The sequence below is a fragment of the Physeter macrocephalus genome, chromosome 15 (genome assembly GCF_002837175.3).
Source record: "Physeter macrocephalus isolate SW-GA chromosome 15, ASM283717v5, whole genome shotgun sequence".
Lineage (NCBI taxonomy): Eukaryota > Metazoa > Chordata > Mammalia > Artiodactyla > Physeteridae > Physeter > Physeter macrocephalus.
The window spans coordinates 63,332,903-63,351,468 of NC_041228.1; the positions used below are offsets into that span (position 1 = coordinate 63,332,903).

Here is an 18,566-nt window from a genome sequence, read left to right on the forward strand (position 1 = left end):
ATGGTGGCTTCTCTTGTTGTGGAGCACAGGCTCTAGGTGCGTGGGCTTCAGTAGTTGTGGCTCGCGTGCTCGGTAGTTGTGCTTGCAGGCTCTAGAGCGCGGTCTTCAGTAGTTGTGGTGCACGGGCTTAGTTGCTCCGCAGCATGTGGGATCTTCCTGGACCAGGGCTCAAACCTGTGTCCCCTGCATTGGCAGGCGGATTCTTAACCATAGTACCACCAGGGAAGCCCCTGCATGCATTTTATTTATTTATTTTATTATTTTATATTTAATTTCAAAAGTAGCATTTTTTATTTTTGTGGTAATTTTCAAAGCCACAAAATCCTGCATGCATTTTTAAAATTTAATCCTCACTAACCCTATGAGAGCCAGAGGCACTATTATTTTCTTCATGACCCCATGGTTATGCAGCTATTGAAGTGCAGAGCCAAGATTAGAATCCTGGTTCATTTAATTGCAGTGCTTATGTTCTTTGTCGGATCTGAATTCCTGGTCGGTAATTGACTGGGCATTGTGTTTCATTGGGTTGTTTGAGGATTAAATGAGATCGTTTGGTGTTACAGTATTATTAATATGTAGTTCCTTTCTCTACTAACTCCTGTAGAATTGGACATGGTCCAGTTCTTCCTACGATTCTGGTTCCTCTGGATCATGTGCCTTTCCAGTCACTTTTCTGCCTTTTCTTTATCTTCCTGGCTTGCATATATTTGAAGGAATTCTGGTTTTCTTCTCCCTGGAAAATCTCCTTTGCCAACTTTATCCAATCTCTGGCCTTAATTCTCACCAATAAATCGATAACTCTTAAAAGCTTCATCTCCCAACCAAACCAAAACCTATAGTCTTCAATATTCCTATAGCTTAGATCCAGGTTACATATCTCCACCTGAATGTCCTAGACTAATTTTATCTAAAACTGAGCTGCTTGTTGCCCTCCGCCCCCAGACTCGCACTTTCTCTGAATTTAATGCATGGTTGCATAATTCTTTTGGTCACCCTAGTTCACAGCCTCAGTCATCTTTGACTCTTTTTTTTCCTTTGACTCTTTTTTTTCTTTCCTGAACCTCCAATATTCAATCAATTGTCAGTGTTGTCAAATTCTCTCCACTACTCTAATTTAAGCACTCAACTATTATATTCTCTGCCATCTAAATCTTCCTAAAGCATGGCTGTGAATATGCCACACCTCTGTTCGAAAACCCTCATGCCTTCTCATTGCTAAAAAAGAAAGTACAAGCCACTTTGGCCGGCGTTCAGATGTGTCTGTGATCCTGCCCCAGTGCTGAACCCCTTCTCCACTCTCCAGGGCAACTTTCACATCTTTCCCTTTTCCAGCAGGGCCTCTACCCACATTTCTATCTAAATGTCATTTTCTAGTTTCTTCCGAGTCTTTTTTGAACCCCCTTGTGAAAGTTGTATCTCCCTCCTTTGAACTCCTCAGATGCGAGATACTGTATATCTGTCCATCTAGCTCCCCTAAGGCTGTAATGTGACACTTTGCCTTATACTATAGTTGTATGAGTGGCTACGGTTTTTCCTTTTGGACTGGAAAACCTGTGAAGGCAGAATCTCTAGTTCGCTTTGTATTTGTCGTGCACATGGCACATAGACTTGCAGGTAGTATATGCTTAGTGAATATATTTGAGTAAGTGAGCTAATATATTCACCCTTGGGAATAAAACATTGCATGTATTAGGGTATTGATAGCTATAACGACAAACAGTCCCCAACATTTTAGTGATTTAGGATACAGAACTTTAGTTCTTGCTCACATAACAGTTCCAAGGCAGGTGTTCCTGGTCAGCAGGCAGCTTGCTTCCCATTGGTAGTAGGACCCAGGCTCTGCCATTCATTAGCTTCACTGTGGGCTAACTGCGGCCAGCAGGGTGGGAAGGAGGAAGTATGGAGAAAGCAGGCCTGGGGGAATTCCCTGGCGGTCCAGTGGTTAGCATCCTGACTCTCACGGTCGTAGGGCCTGGGTTCAGTCCCTGGTCGGGGAACTAAAATCCCACAAGCTGCGTGACCTCAAAAAAAGAAAAAAAAAAAGCAGACCTGCTTCTGAAGTTTCTTGCGCAAAGTGTCACACGTTGCACTCACTCCCATTCCAACCGCAAGGAGGTAACCACTTTCTAGGAACAACTGTATTCTCCGGAGGAACAAGAATTTTGGGCATCCAGTCTTCTCTGCCACAGTCCATTTCTATTTATCAAAACCCGTGGGACTTGGCTTGAACAACCCTTGCTCATAAGCAACAGCAAAACTCTCCTTCCCCAGTCTGGTTAGGTCAGCAAAGGCCCTGTTGTCCCACAAAATCTAAACACAGATTTATCATCAATATGTATCATAGTGAAGTGTAATTGTTTGGTTACTTTGTTCCCCCAGTAGACTGTACGCTTTTGCATCCTAATCATTTTTTAATTTCACCTCCTAGCACAATGACTGGCATTGCAAATATATAAATAACTAGCTTTCTCAATGAATCTACAACTTGCCTTTCTTTATGTTCACTTGATGATTATTTTGGTTTAATCAAAGCTAAAAATAAAGATAATCTTACCATCTGCTCTTTGATGTTGGGCTATTTTCAGCCTTTTTGCTTTTCTATTATTAAAAATGTAGGATTTGACATCCTTAAAGGTAAATATTTGGATGTATCATTGATTGTTCCTTTAGGATAAACTCCTGGAAGTGGAATTGCTGGGTCAAAAGTATATAAAATTATAAGGACATATGTATTGCTAGATTGCTCTCTGGAAATATACTAATACTTCCACTGAAACCTTATGAGAGTACCTGTTTCCTTGAATCCCATCTTACACTGTCTAGTAGTAGAGAAAAAAATTTTTGCTATTTTCAGGGCAAAAGTTGTAGCTCATTATATTATTTTGCTTTTTTTTGAGTATTAGTGAGGGCAAACTTTTATTGACCATTTTTTTCCGTAATGAGTTATCTGTTCTTTAATAAACACACTATCTTGGGGTCCACTTTCCTATTGATTTTTAAGTATCTTTATATACAAGAGAAGTTAAATTCTTCAGTTCTTTATGTCATCGTTTGAAAAGCTATTCTGGGAACTTCTGGTCAGTGTGGCAGAGGAAGCCGACATGCAGAAACTCCATACTGCTTCCATATATTTCAAATGCGCGGTAAAGTATATTAAGATAATTTATGGCCATGTGGCTGAGCTAGGAACCAAGAGGAGAAAACCCCCAGGTGGCAGAAATGAGGGAATGCTCACACAGGAAGGCAGCGTTGAGCATCTGCTGAGAGCTGGGAGTCACAAAGGAGTACTGTTCCAGTTACCATGGATGCATCACAAACTTCTCCAAAACTTAGTGGTGCAAAACAACCCTTTATTGTGCTCCTGGATTCTGAGGGACAGTGCAGGAATTTGGACAGTGAACGGCAGGGACAGCTTGGCTCTGCTTCACCATGTCTGGGGCCTCAGATGGAAGATTTGAAGGCTCGGGGCTGGAATCACCTGCAGGCTCACTCACTCCTATGTCTGGTGGCTGATCCTGGCTGTGGCCTGAGACCTTAGCTGTGGATGTCAGATGGAACCTTTCTACGGTGGCCTATTCCTATCACTTAGCTTCCTCACAAAATGGTGGCCGGGTTTCAAACGTGAGTGTCCTGAGAGAGCTAGCTAGTGGAAATCGTATCATCTTTTATGACCTAGCCTTGAACATCACAGTGTCAATTCTACTGCATTTTATTGACTAAGGAAGTTAGTTTCAGAGAAAGGAACACAGACCTCACCTCTTGATGGAGGAGTGTCAACGTCACATTGAAGGAAGAACTTGCAGAGATGATATGTATTAGTGCATCCTTCTTTGGAAAATACAACCTGCCACAAGTACCTTGACACAGAGGTGATAACTAGAAAAATACCCCTCATTGGCCTGGGGAGGCTGTAAGGAAGCTTGCCATCCACTTGAACTATGGTAGGAAAGAGTCAGCTGCTAGACATTAGAGCATCATACCCTGCACCAGCTCAAGTCTGAGGTCTGAATTCACATTACTATATGACTCAAAGACCACAGTCTAAGAAATTGGCATATTAACTGGCCTGATACCTCTGAAACCCAGGGCCAGGCAGAGACCAATGGGAAGCATACAGAGAAATGTATATAGCACAGTCTCCACAACTCAGGGAACACTGGACTCCTATAGATAGCAATCTCTCTAAAGATGAGCTCGCAGTCAAAGATTACAAATCATATAAGGAAATGGAACCACAAGGAAGGAGACTTGGTGAATGCAGCAAATGGGAAAACTAAAAATAATAGACATCTTGGGGCTTCCCTGGTGGCGCAGCGGTTGCGCGTCCGCCTGCCGATGCAGGGGAACCGGGTTCGCGCCCCGGTCTGGGAGGATCCCACGTGCCGCGGAGCGGCTGGGCCCGTGAGCCATGGCCGCTGAGCCTGCGCGTCCGGAGCCTGCGCTCCGCAACGGGAGGGGCCACAGCAGAGGGAGGCCCGCGTACCGCAAAAAAAAAAAAAAAATAATAGACATCTTGGAAAAAACTTTTATATTATTCAAGGAGAGGAAGGAATGGAAACCGTAAGGCAAGAATGGGACAGTATGAGTAAGAACAGGAGAGATCTAGGGCTGCATATTTACCCTGACAGGGAAAGAAGAAGCACTGAGTCAACCAGTACCTCCTGGACCCCAGGTATTAGTTGACTCTTGTCCTATAACAATTTCAGTCATGATGATTATGATAATAATAGCAGCTGTCGTTTGTTTCTATGTATAAAAATACCTTACTGTGGTCTGAACTGAAGATTCTTGTTGGAGAATTAGAGCAGTGTACTGGGCATTTAGCTAGGTGCTTTTCTTAAATTCCCTTTACACTTCACAATAACTCTGTAAGGCAGAGATGATTATTCCCTAGGTGGGGAGACTGAGGCACAGAAAGGTTAACAAGAAAATAAGTGGGTTTTCTCCATCCAGGATTGGGTGACAGGCATGGGGAAGGAACAGTGGGCTTTAGGGTGTATAGGTGGGCGTGGATATATTGTAGAAGCTATTGCTTCTTTATTTCTTCATTTCTTTCTTTTTTTTTTTTTTAGTTTATTTATTTATATTTGGCTGCTTTGGGTCTTCGTTGCTGCGCGTGGACTTTCTCTAGTTGTGGCGAGTGGGGGCTACTCTTCGTTGTGGTGCGCGGGCTTCTCGTTGCAGTGGCTTCTCTTGTTGCGGAGCACGGGCTCTAGGTGCGCGGGCTTCAGTAGTTGTGGCACGCGGGCTCAGTAGTTGTGGCTTGCGGGCTCTAGAGCGCAGGCTCAGTAGTTGTGGCGCACGGGCTTACTTGCTCCGCGGCATGTGGGATCTTCCCAGACCGGGGATCGAACCCATGTCCCCTGCATTGGCAGGCGGATTCTTAACCACTGCACCACCAGGGAAGTCCCTATTTATTCATTTCTTAAATCACAGGCTAGTGTGTTCTTAACTTAGGGAATGCTTAAGTAACTCTTCCAGTGAGTTGAATATTTAAACACAAATGAGCTAATTAACTGCTTATGAATTTTGGAAAACGGGAAATACTTGTGTCCAGATAAGAACTTTGCATACAGTTTTAGCAGTTACTTTCCCTAGTATTTTGCATGCTTCTTATTTTTAATTTTGCTAGAGCTTAATCTTAATACTTTTTAAATTGCTTTCCCTTGTCCATCTCTCCTCCTTCCTAAAAAAAAAAAGAGCGAGAATTTGATAAAATTAATAGTTATTTTTTTTGTTCCTTGTTATATACACATTAGAGGTAAAGCATTTAACCCTCCCAAACCTCAGTTGTTTAATTCAAAAATTAGAAGATTAGGTCTCTTACTGGTCTGTAAATCAGTGATTTCTGTTGAACCAGTACTTAATTTTCCAGTAAGAATTGCAGTTCAGACAGCAGTAAGATATTCTTTTTATACAGATGTATAGACCTGACTGAACCTATGCTTACCCTACTAAATTTCCAATGACTTTCACTTATCTCCTTCCTCATCTTTAGATTTTGGCTTGTGGATGTGGGAATATGGACAATTCTAATCCAGGAATTCTTCCATAAGAATGAATTTTTACCGCAATGACAGAGGCTGTTTTTTTTTTTTTATCTATCTGTTTGTTTAGTTACTTAGGCGGCATTCTTCGGCTTGTGGAATCTTCCCCAGCCAGGAATTCAACCCGGGCCCTCAGGCAGTGAGAGCCCAGAGTCCTAACCACTGGACTGCCAGGGAATTCCCAACCGAGGCCATTTTTAAAAATAGAGGTTTTAAATAGTTGTTTTTCATTTCACTGAACAATTTTATTCTCCATCACTAAGAAATTAAAGATTTTCTTGATACTATAGGTTCTTAATGAAAATTCCTATATTAACCTCAGCAACTTTTCATTAACATGCTAGTGTTACTTCAGTGTGTTCAGTCTCTGTTAACAGGTACCTCTTACCTTCTTAGTACTTTCAAAAATAAAGGTAGATCTAACCAGATTTCTGTTGAAGCCACGTTTTATTCCATTTAAAACATTTTGGTTAAGGATTCTGCTTTTAAAAGCAATATGCTTAAGGGACTTCCCTGGCAGTCCAGTGGTTAAGACTCTGAGCTTCCAAAGCACGGGGCATGGGTTCGATCCCTGACTGGGGAACTAAGATCCTGTGTGTTGTGGCCAATCAATCAATCAATAAAATATAATACATTCTTAATTTTTTTAAAAAAGCAGTATGTTTAAAATGCTGAGTAGTGATGATCTTAAAAGAATAATCCAGTAAAAGCTAAAGCTTTTTGATGCCTACTCCGTTCCAGGTGCTGTATTAAGTGGTTGTATCATGTGATCCTTAATGAGCTGGGTTGTTGGTGTTGCATCATTGAAAGAGGCAGTAGTACATGCGGGCAGATTCTAGAGGAACACTTAGTAGATCATTCTTTAAATCTACTTACATATATTAAGTGCTCGGAAAGGTCTGACGGATGGATGAATTTATCATGTGACAGGGTCCCTGGAAGAGTCTGTGGCCCACATTAATGGAGGGGAATGTTGTGGCTTTGCCACTATTTACCATCAATATACATTCTACTGTATTGATTATTCAAATTTTTCTATTGGGCTTGGAAAAATTCTCTATTATAACAGAGACTATGGTTACAATGTGGGTTATTGTAGTAGTATTTGACCTGTAGTTAACTGATAAGTTTTCATGTTGATTTTATATTTTAGGAGAGCAACGACTTATTGTCTGTTTTTAAAGAGTTGTGACATAGTGACCCAAAATCTGTCATACTCTGATACCTTTTGCTCAAATTCTGCTGGACCATTATTAAATAGGTCCTGTATTATGTTATCAGACATGGAGGGAGGGAAAGACATGTTCACATGTTTAAATAGATATTTTGCCTTAGCCAGTGTGGCAGGACTGCTAAAGTTTTCTCAGAGCGCCTGTTCCCTCGTCTTTCTAGTAAAAGGACCCCTGATTTTTCAGCTGGGTACAGGATGCCCAGAATGGAAGATATTTTATCACTTCCTTTTACAGCTCGCTGTGGCCACGTGACTACGTTCTGACCAATGGGATATAAGCAGAATTGTGTGTATGACTTCCCAGAAGTGACTTTAAAGAGACGGAGAATGCCTCTCTCTCTTCCCTTCCTTCTCTCTGTAAGCTGGAGCTCAGTTTGGTATTTTTTTAACCGTGGAGAGTGCCCAGCGTATCCAAAGGTAGAAGGTGGTGGATAATAAAATCCAGTGTCCCAGCCCCTGAGCTGTGACAGCAACTCACGGCTGACCTTCTTTCATCTCTACTCTCACCACCACCGTCGCCCTCTCACACCCGTTGTATTGAAGCAAATCGCAAACATTTTATCATTTTATCCATAAATATTTCAGTACGTCTCTCTAAAGATAAGAATTCTTTTAAAAACGCAAACCACTATTTTCAAAACAAAACCCACTATTACACCTTAAAACATTAATTGTAATCCCTTAATGTTACCAAAGATCCAGTCAGTGCTCAGATTTCCATGATGGTCTCATAAAGTATCTTTTTTTTTTTTTTTTAACAGTTTATCCAAATGAAGTCCATACATTGCAACTGTTTGCTATGTCTGGTCTCTGTTCATCTATATATTATCCCTCCCATCTCTCTATTTATTTATAACAATTTATTGGTTGAAAGAACAAGATTATTTGTCACAAGTCGAAACTCCACAATCTCTTACTGCTGATTGCATCCCTGTGATGCCATTTAATATGTTCCTTTGTGCTCTGTATTTTTTTCTAAATTGATAGTTAGATCTAAAGTCTTGGTCAGCGTCATGTTTGTTTGTTTTGGCAAGAGCTGCCTTTGATAAACATTGCTGTATCTGTCCGGAAATATATATATATATATATAGATAGATAGATAGATAGATAGATAGATAGATATACACACACACACACATATATATGTATATATATCTCTATATATATATATATAGAGAGAGAGAGAGAGAGAGGGATTTCAGCTTATGGGATTATGGGGGCAGGCTGGCTGGAAACTCTCAGGCAGGAATTAATAGTGCAGTTTTGAGGTAGAATTTCCTTCCTCAGGGAAAACTCAGTTTTGTTTTAAAGCCATTCAACTGGTTAGACAAGGTCCATCTAGATTTTTGAGGGTAATCTCCTTTACTTAAAATCAACTGGCTGTAGGTGTTCCCCACATCTACCAAATACCTTCACAGCAACACCTAGATTAGTGTTTAATTCAATAGCTGGGTTCTAGAGCCTAACCAAGTTGGCACATAAAATTAACCATCACAATTGCCAAGATCCGTTAATTAATTAAGGTTTGCAAGACTGTAACACTGTAATACTATCATTTCTTCATTTAGTAGCTGGGATACTCTGTGAAGAGAAACTTCCCTATCATCATTCATGTGGATAAATGCTTGATTCTTCTCTTATATGACCCGGGTTTCAAATCAAGTTGATTCTTTAGTACCCTCCGAAGATGATGAGTGAGGTGTTGTTTTTTTAAAGTATCATTATAAATATTTAATATATTTGTATACCTTCCAAGTATATTTCATGTAACATACACATATTTTAATATATTTCAATTCATTACAGTTAATATCTGATTAATATTTATACTCTTAGCTTTGGTTAATTGGATTCTCTTCAACCTGGTGACTACCGTGATTGTAGTCATCTTAGATTCCTAGATTTCTGGAGTGAAAAGATGTACTGGGTTCATCTTGTACATTTCCTGTCACAGACCTGGAATTAAGTATTTCTTCAAGGGGCCCTAGCTGTTTTTAGTTTTGGGGTTTTTTTTTTTAAGTCAGGAATGGGCCCACAATCTAGTTATTAGGTTCAGTGGACAGAGCTAAGAAATACTTTTTTTTTTCTTTTAAGATAAAAGTCTTATACTGATACTTCCAATTCATATTTAGGACTTTGGGGATTTTAACTTATCATATTGATGTTAGATCTGTATCTTTTTGTTCCACACGATAATACTTGTTCCCATCAGCACTGATATGAATGTTCATTTATTCAAACAGCCATCTCGAACTCTGAAGGTAGATACTGTATGTTCAGGGTGGTAGAGCCATAAGATAAAAGGAGCCTGGGTCCCTGATACCTTGGCATCATCCCTGTTGGGGGAGAGGGGGGGGGTCTGTCTAGGCTTTTATTTAAGGGAAGATCTTCTTGTTTAAGCCACTTGTTTTGGATTTTCTGTCATTTGAAGCCAAATAATACAGGAGCTATAGAGGAGTGGGATAGAGGGGGTGGGAGGGAGATGCAAGAGGGAGGGGATATGGGGATATATGTATATGTATAGCTGACTCACTTTGTTGTACAGCAGAAACTAACACAACATTGTAAAGCGATTATACTCCAATAAAGATGTTAAAAAAAACAAAAACAGGAATAAAAAACAAAAATAAAATTGTGGTGATGGTTGTACACATCTGTGAATATACTGAAAACCATTGAATTGTACACTTTAAATGGGTGAATTGTATGGTATGTGACATATATCTCAATGAAGCTGTTAAGAAAAATAATAATAATACAGGAGCTACCATGGATTTCCAATTTTTAAAGGATTCACGTATAGTAAATGCATTTAACACTAAAATATTATTGAACTTAGCCTTCTCATTGATAAAGACCTCTAAGAATCTTTCCTTCACATTGCTATGAATATCGATAGTCATTATTGTACTGTAGAATTGTGAAGGTCCCAATTATAGCTATATTAGCCTTTCTTTTTTTTTCTTTAGAAATTGGTTTGGTAGGAGTGAATACATTCTTATGTCAGCTTGTTTCTTGTTTTTTTTTTGTTTTTTGGCTGTGCCACGTGGCTTGCAGGATCTTAGTTCCCCAACCGGGGATTGAACTCGGGCCCTGGCAGTGAAAGCGCTGCATCCTAACCACTGGACCGCCAGGGAATTCCCTATGTCTGCTTGTTTAAGTAGCGTTTTTTTTCTTAATTGTCTCCAACACACATCTTATATTGGCTGTGATGTGTTAAATTGTGCCCCTCTGCCCCCGCCCCCCAAATTCATATGTTGAAGCCCTAACCCCAACCTTGGAATGTAACCTTATTTGGAGATAGGGTCTTTACAGAGGTCATCAAATTAATATGAGGTCATTAGAGTGGGCCCTAATATAATATGACCAGTGTCCTTATAAATAGGGGAAGTTTGGACCCAAATATGTACAGAGGGAAGACAGTGTGAAGACACAGGGGGAAGGGAGTCATCTGCAAACGAAGGAGAGAGGCCTGGAACAGATCCTTTGGTCACAGCCCTCAGAAGGAGCCAACCCTGTCGATGCCTTGATTTTGAACGTCTAGCCTCCAGAAACATAAGACAATAGATTTCTGGTTTTTTAAGCCACCCAGTCTGTGGTACTTTGTTATTGTAGCCCTAACAAAGTAATATATATTTATTGTTTACTTGGTTCTATTTCCTTATTCTGTCTGCTGTTGTTTAATGATGACATTTTATATTTTATCCTGGACTTTAAAAAGCAGATGTTCTTGCTCCTTACTCTTCCATCTCCCCCAGGAAAATGCTTAATCAATTATTTTCAACTTCTCTGTTTTCAGTGTCTCTTTTTTAATTGTCTTCCTCCTCTGAATACTATACCCATGCTCAAGAGTCTCTCGTGTTTAAATGTAGCTCTTTAGACATTGTCGTTCTCTAACGAAATTGTTCACTGCTTCCTTTTTCTTAAAACTCTCTTTGCCTTTGATTTTTATCGGCACCCCATCTTGGTTCTTCTGTCTCTTTAACCATTCTTTTTCCGTCTTCTTTGTGGTCAACCTATTCTTTGCCTGTCCCTCAAATATTGGTGCCCTTGGACTTGCTCTTATTCTTAACTTTTCACTTATACCCTCCACTGACCCTGGACAGCCTTATCTGTTCTCAGAACTTTAACTATGCTGATGACTACTAAATCTGTATCTCTTGGCTAAACCCACTCCCACCTCCGGACCACGTGTACCTTGAGCTCATTTTATCCACAGCTGAATTTCTCTTCTCATTCAAGCTGGTTCCTCCTCCCTAACTCTTAACATCGTGAATGGTGCCAGTCATATACAGTTCCCAGGTCCTCTAGATGCTACCACGTTAAACTCTATCCAGCTTGTGTCTCAGTCTGCTTTTTCCTTGGTTTGGGCCCTCACTGCCATTCACCTAAACAATTGTAATAGTTTCCTAATTGGCCTTCTCATTCCCATCTGTCTTCTAATATTGCCAAAGTTAAAGCAATATTTTAAAATCTTAGGTCTAGTCCTTCAACAGCTCCCACTGTTTATAGCTGTGGCCTCCAAAATAGGGTGCATGAACCTCAAGGTATGATCCATTGAAAAACAAAGTAGAATTCCTGTAACATATGTATTTTAAATTTCAGAAATTTCACCTAGCATAACACCTAGTAAGTACTCAGTAGATGCTCGTTGAATGAATTAGAGCCGGGGCTGGCAAACTTTAGTGAAATGTGTACAGTAAGTATTTTAGACTTTGTGGGCCATAGAGTCTCAGTTGCAACTACTCAACTCTGCTCTTGTAGGCCAAAGGAAGCTATAGAAAATACGTACAAGTGGACATTTGTTTCTGTGTTCCAATGCGAATTTACTTACTGAAACAGGTAGCAGGCTGGATTTGACCTGGGGACAGTTTGCTGACCCCTGAATTAGAGTATGGGAGAGGGGGAACTGTCTAGTGACAAAATTGCAAAGGTAGGTCGGGAACAGATCCTAGGGGATTCTGTTTGCAAAACTAAACAGCTGGCAAAATAGAGTTTGGAGTTTTATTCAAATACCAGTGTCAGAGACAGACAATAAATAATGACATAGAAATACATTATTATAAACTATGATAAGTGCTGTGAAGAGAATGACAGGATGCTATAAACATGTAGCCGAAAAGCCCAGAAGGCTGCTTGCCCACTCTATAGTGATACTAACTGAGGCAAGAGCTGGCTGAAAGGTTTTAGCTCTTCTGTTCCCCCGTCTGTTCTCCAGGCGAATAGAGATATGTGAAGAGGTAAGAATCGTCTTTTTAAAAAGCAGCCTTCTGGGCTTTTCACCTACATGTTTATAGCATATTTCCCATATAAGTGTGGGCTCATTTCTGGCCTCTCTATTCTGGTCCATTGAGCTATATGTCTGTTTTTGTGTCAGTACAGTATTGCTTTGATTACTGTAGCTTTGTAGTATAATCTGAAGTCAGAGAGCATGGTACCTCCAGCTTTGTTCTTCTTTCTCAAGATTGTTTTGGCTATTTTGGACCTTTTGTGCTTCCATATACATTTTAGAATTATTGGTGGGCCAGGCTGGGGCCCACAGGATCCTGGGGATGGTGCCCACCCACTGGTGGGTGAGTCTGGGTCCTAGGCCTAGTTCTGGCCCACTGGTGGGCAGAGCTGGGTCCTGGGATCTCTGGCTGTAGGGCCTTGCGTGTCCCAGGGTTGGTGTATTGGTCCGCTGGTGGGTTGGACCAGGACCCTGGGGTCCTGGGGCTGTTGCCTGCCCACTGGTGGGTGAGGCCGGTCCCAGGGCTAATGCTGGTATGCTGGTGTGTACAGCCGGGTCCTGGGGTAGCTGTGGGCTCAGGGTTTCTTAAGGCAGCCAGCCTGCTGATGGGTGAGGTTGTCTCCCTGCCTGGCCAGTTGCTTGGCCTGAGGCATCCCAGTAGTGATGTCAAAAGGCTGATGGGCAGGGCTGGTTCCCAGTGCTAATGAACTAGAGGAAGGACTCCAAAAGGGCACTTGCCAGCACCACTGTCCTTGTGGTAGAACGAGTGTCCCCAAATGGCTCCCATCAGTTGTGTCCCCAGGGTGAGCTCCAGGGGACTCCTGCCTCTCTAGAAGGTTCTCCAAGATACGCAGGTGTGTCTGACCCAGGCTTCTTTCAAATTACTGCTTCTGCCCTGGGTCCTGGATGTGTGAGATTTTGTGTAGATTTTTAAGAGTGGAGTCTCTATTTCCCACAGCCCTCTGGTTCTCCTGAATTTAAGCCCTACTGGCCTTCAAAGCCAAACATTCTGGGAGCTCATCTTCCTGGTGTAGGACCTCCACACTGGGGAGCCCAATGTGGGGCTCAGATTCCTCCCTCCCTGGGGAGAACCTCTGCAAACTGTAATTATCCTCCTATTTGTGGGTCGCCCACCTGGGGTTATGGGGTCTCAACTGTACCACATCTCTGCCCCTCCTACCTGCCTTGTGGTTCCTTCTTTATATCTTTAGTTGTAGATCTTTTTCTGCTAATCTTCTGGTCTTTCTCATCAATAGTTGCTCTGTAAATAGTTGTGATTTTGGTGTGTCAGTGGGAGGGCTTGAGCTCAGGATCTTCTTACTCCACCGTCTTGGCCACACCTTCTTTAATCCCCGTGTTTTCTTTTAGGAGTTTTACACTTTCAGGTCTTAGGTTTATGTCTTTAATTCATTTTGAGTTGATTTTTGTGTATGGTGTAAGATAAGGGTTCAACTTCATTCTTTTGCATGTGGATATCCAGTTTTTCCAACACCATTTGTTAAAGAGACTATTCTTCCCCTATTCTGTATTCTTGGCACTCTCGTCAAAAATCTGTTTACTGTATATGTATGGATTTATTTCTGGAGTCTGTTCTGTTCCATTGACCTATATGTCTGTCTTTATGCCAGTATTATATTGTTTTAATTACTTTAGCTTTGTGACATATTTTGAAATCAAAAAGTTTGATGCCTCCAACTTTCATCTTTTTCAAGATTATTTTGGATATCTGGGGTCCTTTGGGATCCATATTAATTCTTATTTATTTATTTATTTATTTATTTAAATTGAAGTATAGTTGATTTACAATACTGCATTAGTTTCAGGTGTACAGCAGAGTGACTCAGTTATACATGTAAATGTATATATCTGTATTCTTTTTTTTTCAGTTCATTTCCATTATAGTTTATTACAAGATATTGAACATAGTTCCCTGTGCTATACAGTAAATCCTTGTTGTTTATCTATTTTATATATAGTAGTGGGCATCTAGGACATTTAGGTTGCTTCCATGTCTTGGCTATTGTATATAGTGCTGCTATGAACATTGCGATGCCTGTATCTTTTCTAATTAGAGTTTTCTCTGGATATATGCCCAGGAGTGGGATTGCTGGATCACATGGTACCTCTATTTTTAGTTTTTTAAGGAGCCTCCATACTGTTTTTCATAGTGACCGTACCAGTTTACATTCCCACCAACAGTGTAGGAGGGTTCCCTTTTCTCCATACCCTCTCCAGCATTTATTATTTGTAGACTTTTTTTTACAATGGCCATTCTGACTGGTGTGAGGTGATACCTCATTGTAGTTTTGATTTGCATTTCTCTAATAATTAGGGATGTTGGCCATCTGTATGTCTTCTTTGGAGAAATGTCTATTTAGGTCTTCTGCCCAGTTTTTAATCAGATTGTTTGTTTTTTTGATGTTGAGCTGTATGAGATGTTTGTGTATTTTGGAAATTAAGCCTTGTCGGTTGCATCATTTGCAAATATTTTCTCCCAATCTGTAGGTTGTCTTTTTGTTTTGTTTATGGTTTCCCTTGCTGTGCAAAAGTTTATAAGTTTGATTAGGTCCCATTTGTTTACTTTTGCTTTTATTTCTATTGCCTTGGGAGACTGATCTAAGAAAACACTCCTACAATTTATGTCAGAGAATGTTTTGCTGATGTTCTCTTCTAGGAGTTTTATGGTGTCATGTCTTATATTTAAGTCTTTAAGACATTTTGAGTTTATTTTTGTGTATGGTGTGAGGGAGTGTTCTAAATTCATTGATTTACATTCCATATTAATTTTTTAATTGTTTTTACTAAAATTTTTAATTCTTTTACATTGGCATTTTGATAAGGATTGCATTGAATCTCTGTAGATCAATTTGGGTAATGTGGATATTTTGACAATATTCAGTTTTCTAATCCATGAGCATGGGATGTCTTTCCATTTGAATGCATCTTCTTTAATTTCTTTTATCAATGTTTTATAGTTTTTCAGCATACAAATCTTTTACTCCCTTAGTTAAGCTTATTCCTAAGTAGTTTACTCTTTTCGATGCTATTATAAATTGGATTGTTTTCATAATATCCTTTTCAGATAGTTTGTTGTTAGTGTATAGAAATGCAAGTGACTTCTGTTTGTTAATTTTGTATCCCTCAGCTTTCCTGAATTCCTTTATTAGTTCTAACATTTTTTTGTGGAGTCTAGAGTTTTCGATATATATAAGATTATGCCATTTGAAAACAGGGACAGTTTTACTTTTTTCTTTCCAATCTAGATGGCTTTTCTTTCTAGTTGCTCTGGCTAGGACTGCCAATACTATGTTTAATGGAAGTTGTGAGAGTGGGCATCCTTGCCTTGCTCCTGATCTTAGAGGAATGCTTTCAATTTTTACCTTTGATTATGTTAGCTATGGGCTTTTCATATATAGCCTTTTTTATGTTGAGATAATTTCTCTCAGTTCCTAGTTTGTTGAAAGTTTTTATTATGAAAGTATGTTGAATTTTATCAAAAGCTTTTTCTGCATCTATTGAGATGAGCATGTGATTTTTTAATCTTTCATTCTGTAATGTGGTATATCATATTAACTAACTTCTGTATGTTGAACCATCCTTGCATTCCAGAGATAAATCTCACTTGGTCATGGTGCATAATGGTAATATTTTTGAGAGAATCCTAAGCATTACATTGTCACGTACATGATAATTTGCTGTTGAACTTTAGATTTTTTTATATTGCCAAATATCTGTAACCTCAAATTTGAAAGAATTCATTAAAATATAAACTATTTAAAAGAAAAAAGTCTTACAACTTATTTTAGCTATGTTGTTAAAGGCCTCTTGCTTTAAATCCCAAGAATATGTATTTACATGTTATAAGTAAACTTTTCATTTAAATCTATATTAGTATTTAATTTGTGTGATGGAAAACAATTTGTTTTTCTGTATTTTGTGTCCTGAATCTGGTGCAGCATCTTACTTTCATCAGCACTGTTGAGAAAAGAAGAAAAAATGCCAATGCTGCCTCCTGAAATCAAATTTGAACCTTCTAATGTCACCAGAAATTCCCTTGACAGTTGTTTTCTTTTTGAGAGAAGTTGGAGGAAAGCAGTTTTAGAAACACAAAAGATGAGGAAAGGTAACTTCATTTTACTTACAAAAATATAGAAGTAGTACCTTGAATTTACATGTACTTTTTTAATCAGTCAAGAGACATTAAATAAGTTTTGTAACATTAGGTAAGAAGGATAATACTGTAGGCTTATGGAAAAGAAAAATGGAAGCAGATTAGGAATAATTTACGTAAGGTAATTCTATAACTCATGATAAAAAACAAATTCTAAAGAACTACTCTTGATATCAGTGTAGTGCTACCTCTGTTGGATCATACTTCTTTTTGTAAGTCATGTTTGTTTTTAAATACCTCAAGTTGGTATTTATATTTTAAGAAACCCAAATCTCTAACAGCATCTTTTTGTATTAATAATTCTAACCTAAACTTTATTTTTTGAGTGAGCTATGTGGAAAGTATCTTATATCTTATAGTTGCTCAATAAAGACTAATTTCAGAACTTTTGGCTTGTATACGAGTGTAATAACTTTCCCCCTTAATTTCAAATTATAATTGTATTTCTTGTTCATACTGAATTTTGCCTTTGGCTTTATTAATGGAGATAGAATTCTTGAAAACAACAAAATTCAAACTCCCCAGTCGTTTCATCACTCCTGGTTTTGAGTGTGTTACTGTATTTTTTTGACGTTTTTACTAGATTCCTATTAAAGATACACCAGTTTATCTGTTCTCCTACCTCCAAATCTAATTACTGAAAAGAAACTCTACATCATTTTGATCAAGAGAAACTATTTTTTCCAAAAAAGAATAATCAAAGGTTGAAAAATAGCATTTTGAGCGTTTAATATTACTCTAGTCCCATTAAATACTATTTCTATTGCTATGCTAGATTTACTTAGTAGAGAAAGCTTAGAAAACAATTCTCTATGTTTAAAAATCATCCAAACCTTTAATCTCTTAATCTTCTTTTTCCATTTACTGTCTTCATTTTGAAGTTTTTTTTAAAAAAAGAATAATATGAACAACATCTTATACCAGTGATACCTGAGGTCAGTAGAAGAAGCCCTCCTGATGCTTCAGATGTTGCTGTTTATAGATTTGATGTGGGATTTTGCAGAGTGAAAGTTAAAATCAATGCCTGAAATGGAATTCTTTTCTCTGTCACTGCTAGCTCCGATAATCATGTATTTGTACCTCTTGATTATCTACACAAAAGCAGGAAGGTGAAAGGATTTAAAGTAGCAGATATTACAAGATTCTTGAAAGTGCTTTTAATCTGTCTTTCAATGTGAATGTATCTAATGTGAATGTATCTAATGTTCTGGGAATTCTGATTAAACAAAATAATGAAGGGCAGTGATGACTATGGGAGATCTGTGAAGCTGCCCTTCTTCCTTCTTCTAATAGTTCTTAGCCCCTTAGTCAGCTCTTGCCTACAGTCCCTATCCTCGGAATTGAAAGGTATTCTCTTGGGAAAGATGTTAGCTCAATTACAGTAGCTTAATTTTATTTCCTTAATGACTGATTTGGTATATTTATTATACATTTTAGTATATAGTAAAAAGAAATTATATACATTTAATTAAGAAGTAATACAGATGGTTATTATACTATTTTTAATTAGAATACACCACAGCATTTGGTCTAGAAGAATTCAAAGAATGTGTCAAAATGCCATATTTACCAGGATTGCAAAATTGCCAAAAAAGTGTAAGTGTCACTCCACTAGAGGTTCATAAAGGACTCTTGCATGCTGATACCGAGATGCCTCCTGTCAGGTAGGTCATTTCTTTTTGATTCTCTTTTGTTGAATATTTATTTATAGTAACACTGCTGAATGTAGAGGTTTTTCTGGCTAGTGAATCTAATTCTTTCTTGCCTACTATTTTTTGCATAAAGGATTTAATTTTTAAAAATCTCAATTAGCGATTTTATTCAGTTTGACCAGTAGGTACTTTTTTCTGTTTTCAAGTGACATTGCCAGAAGGAATTTAAGGACTT

The 18,566-nt window shown here is 38.8% G+C and overlaps 1 protein-coding gene across 10 annotated transcripts in view; it reads left to right on the forward strand.

Annotated features, from left to right (window-relative positions):
* Nucleotides 1–18,566, forward strand: part of C15H8orf89 (chromosome 15 C8orf89 homolog) — a 99,558-nt gene that overhangs the window by 1,333 nt on the left and 79,659 nt on the right. For all 10 annotated transcript variants that reach the window (XM_055091347.1, XM_055091346.1, XM_024126933.3 and 7 more), the window contains exons 2-3: nucleotides 16,465–16,631; nucleotides 18,190–18,343. In XM_055091347.1, coding sequence (XP_054947322.1) covers nucleotides 16,505–16,631; nucleotides 18,190–18,343 — 281 coding nt within the window. In that variant the 5' untranslated portion in view covers nucleotides 16,465–16,504. The remainder of the gene's footprint in view (nucleotides 1–16,464; nucleotides 16,632–18,189; nucleotides 18,344–18,566) is intronic.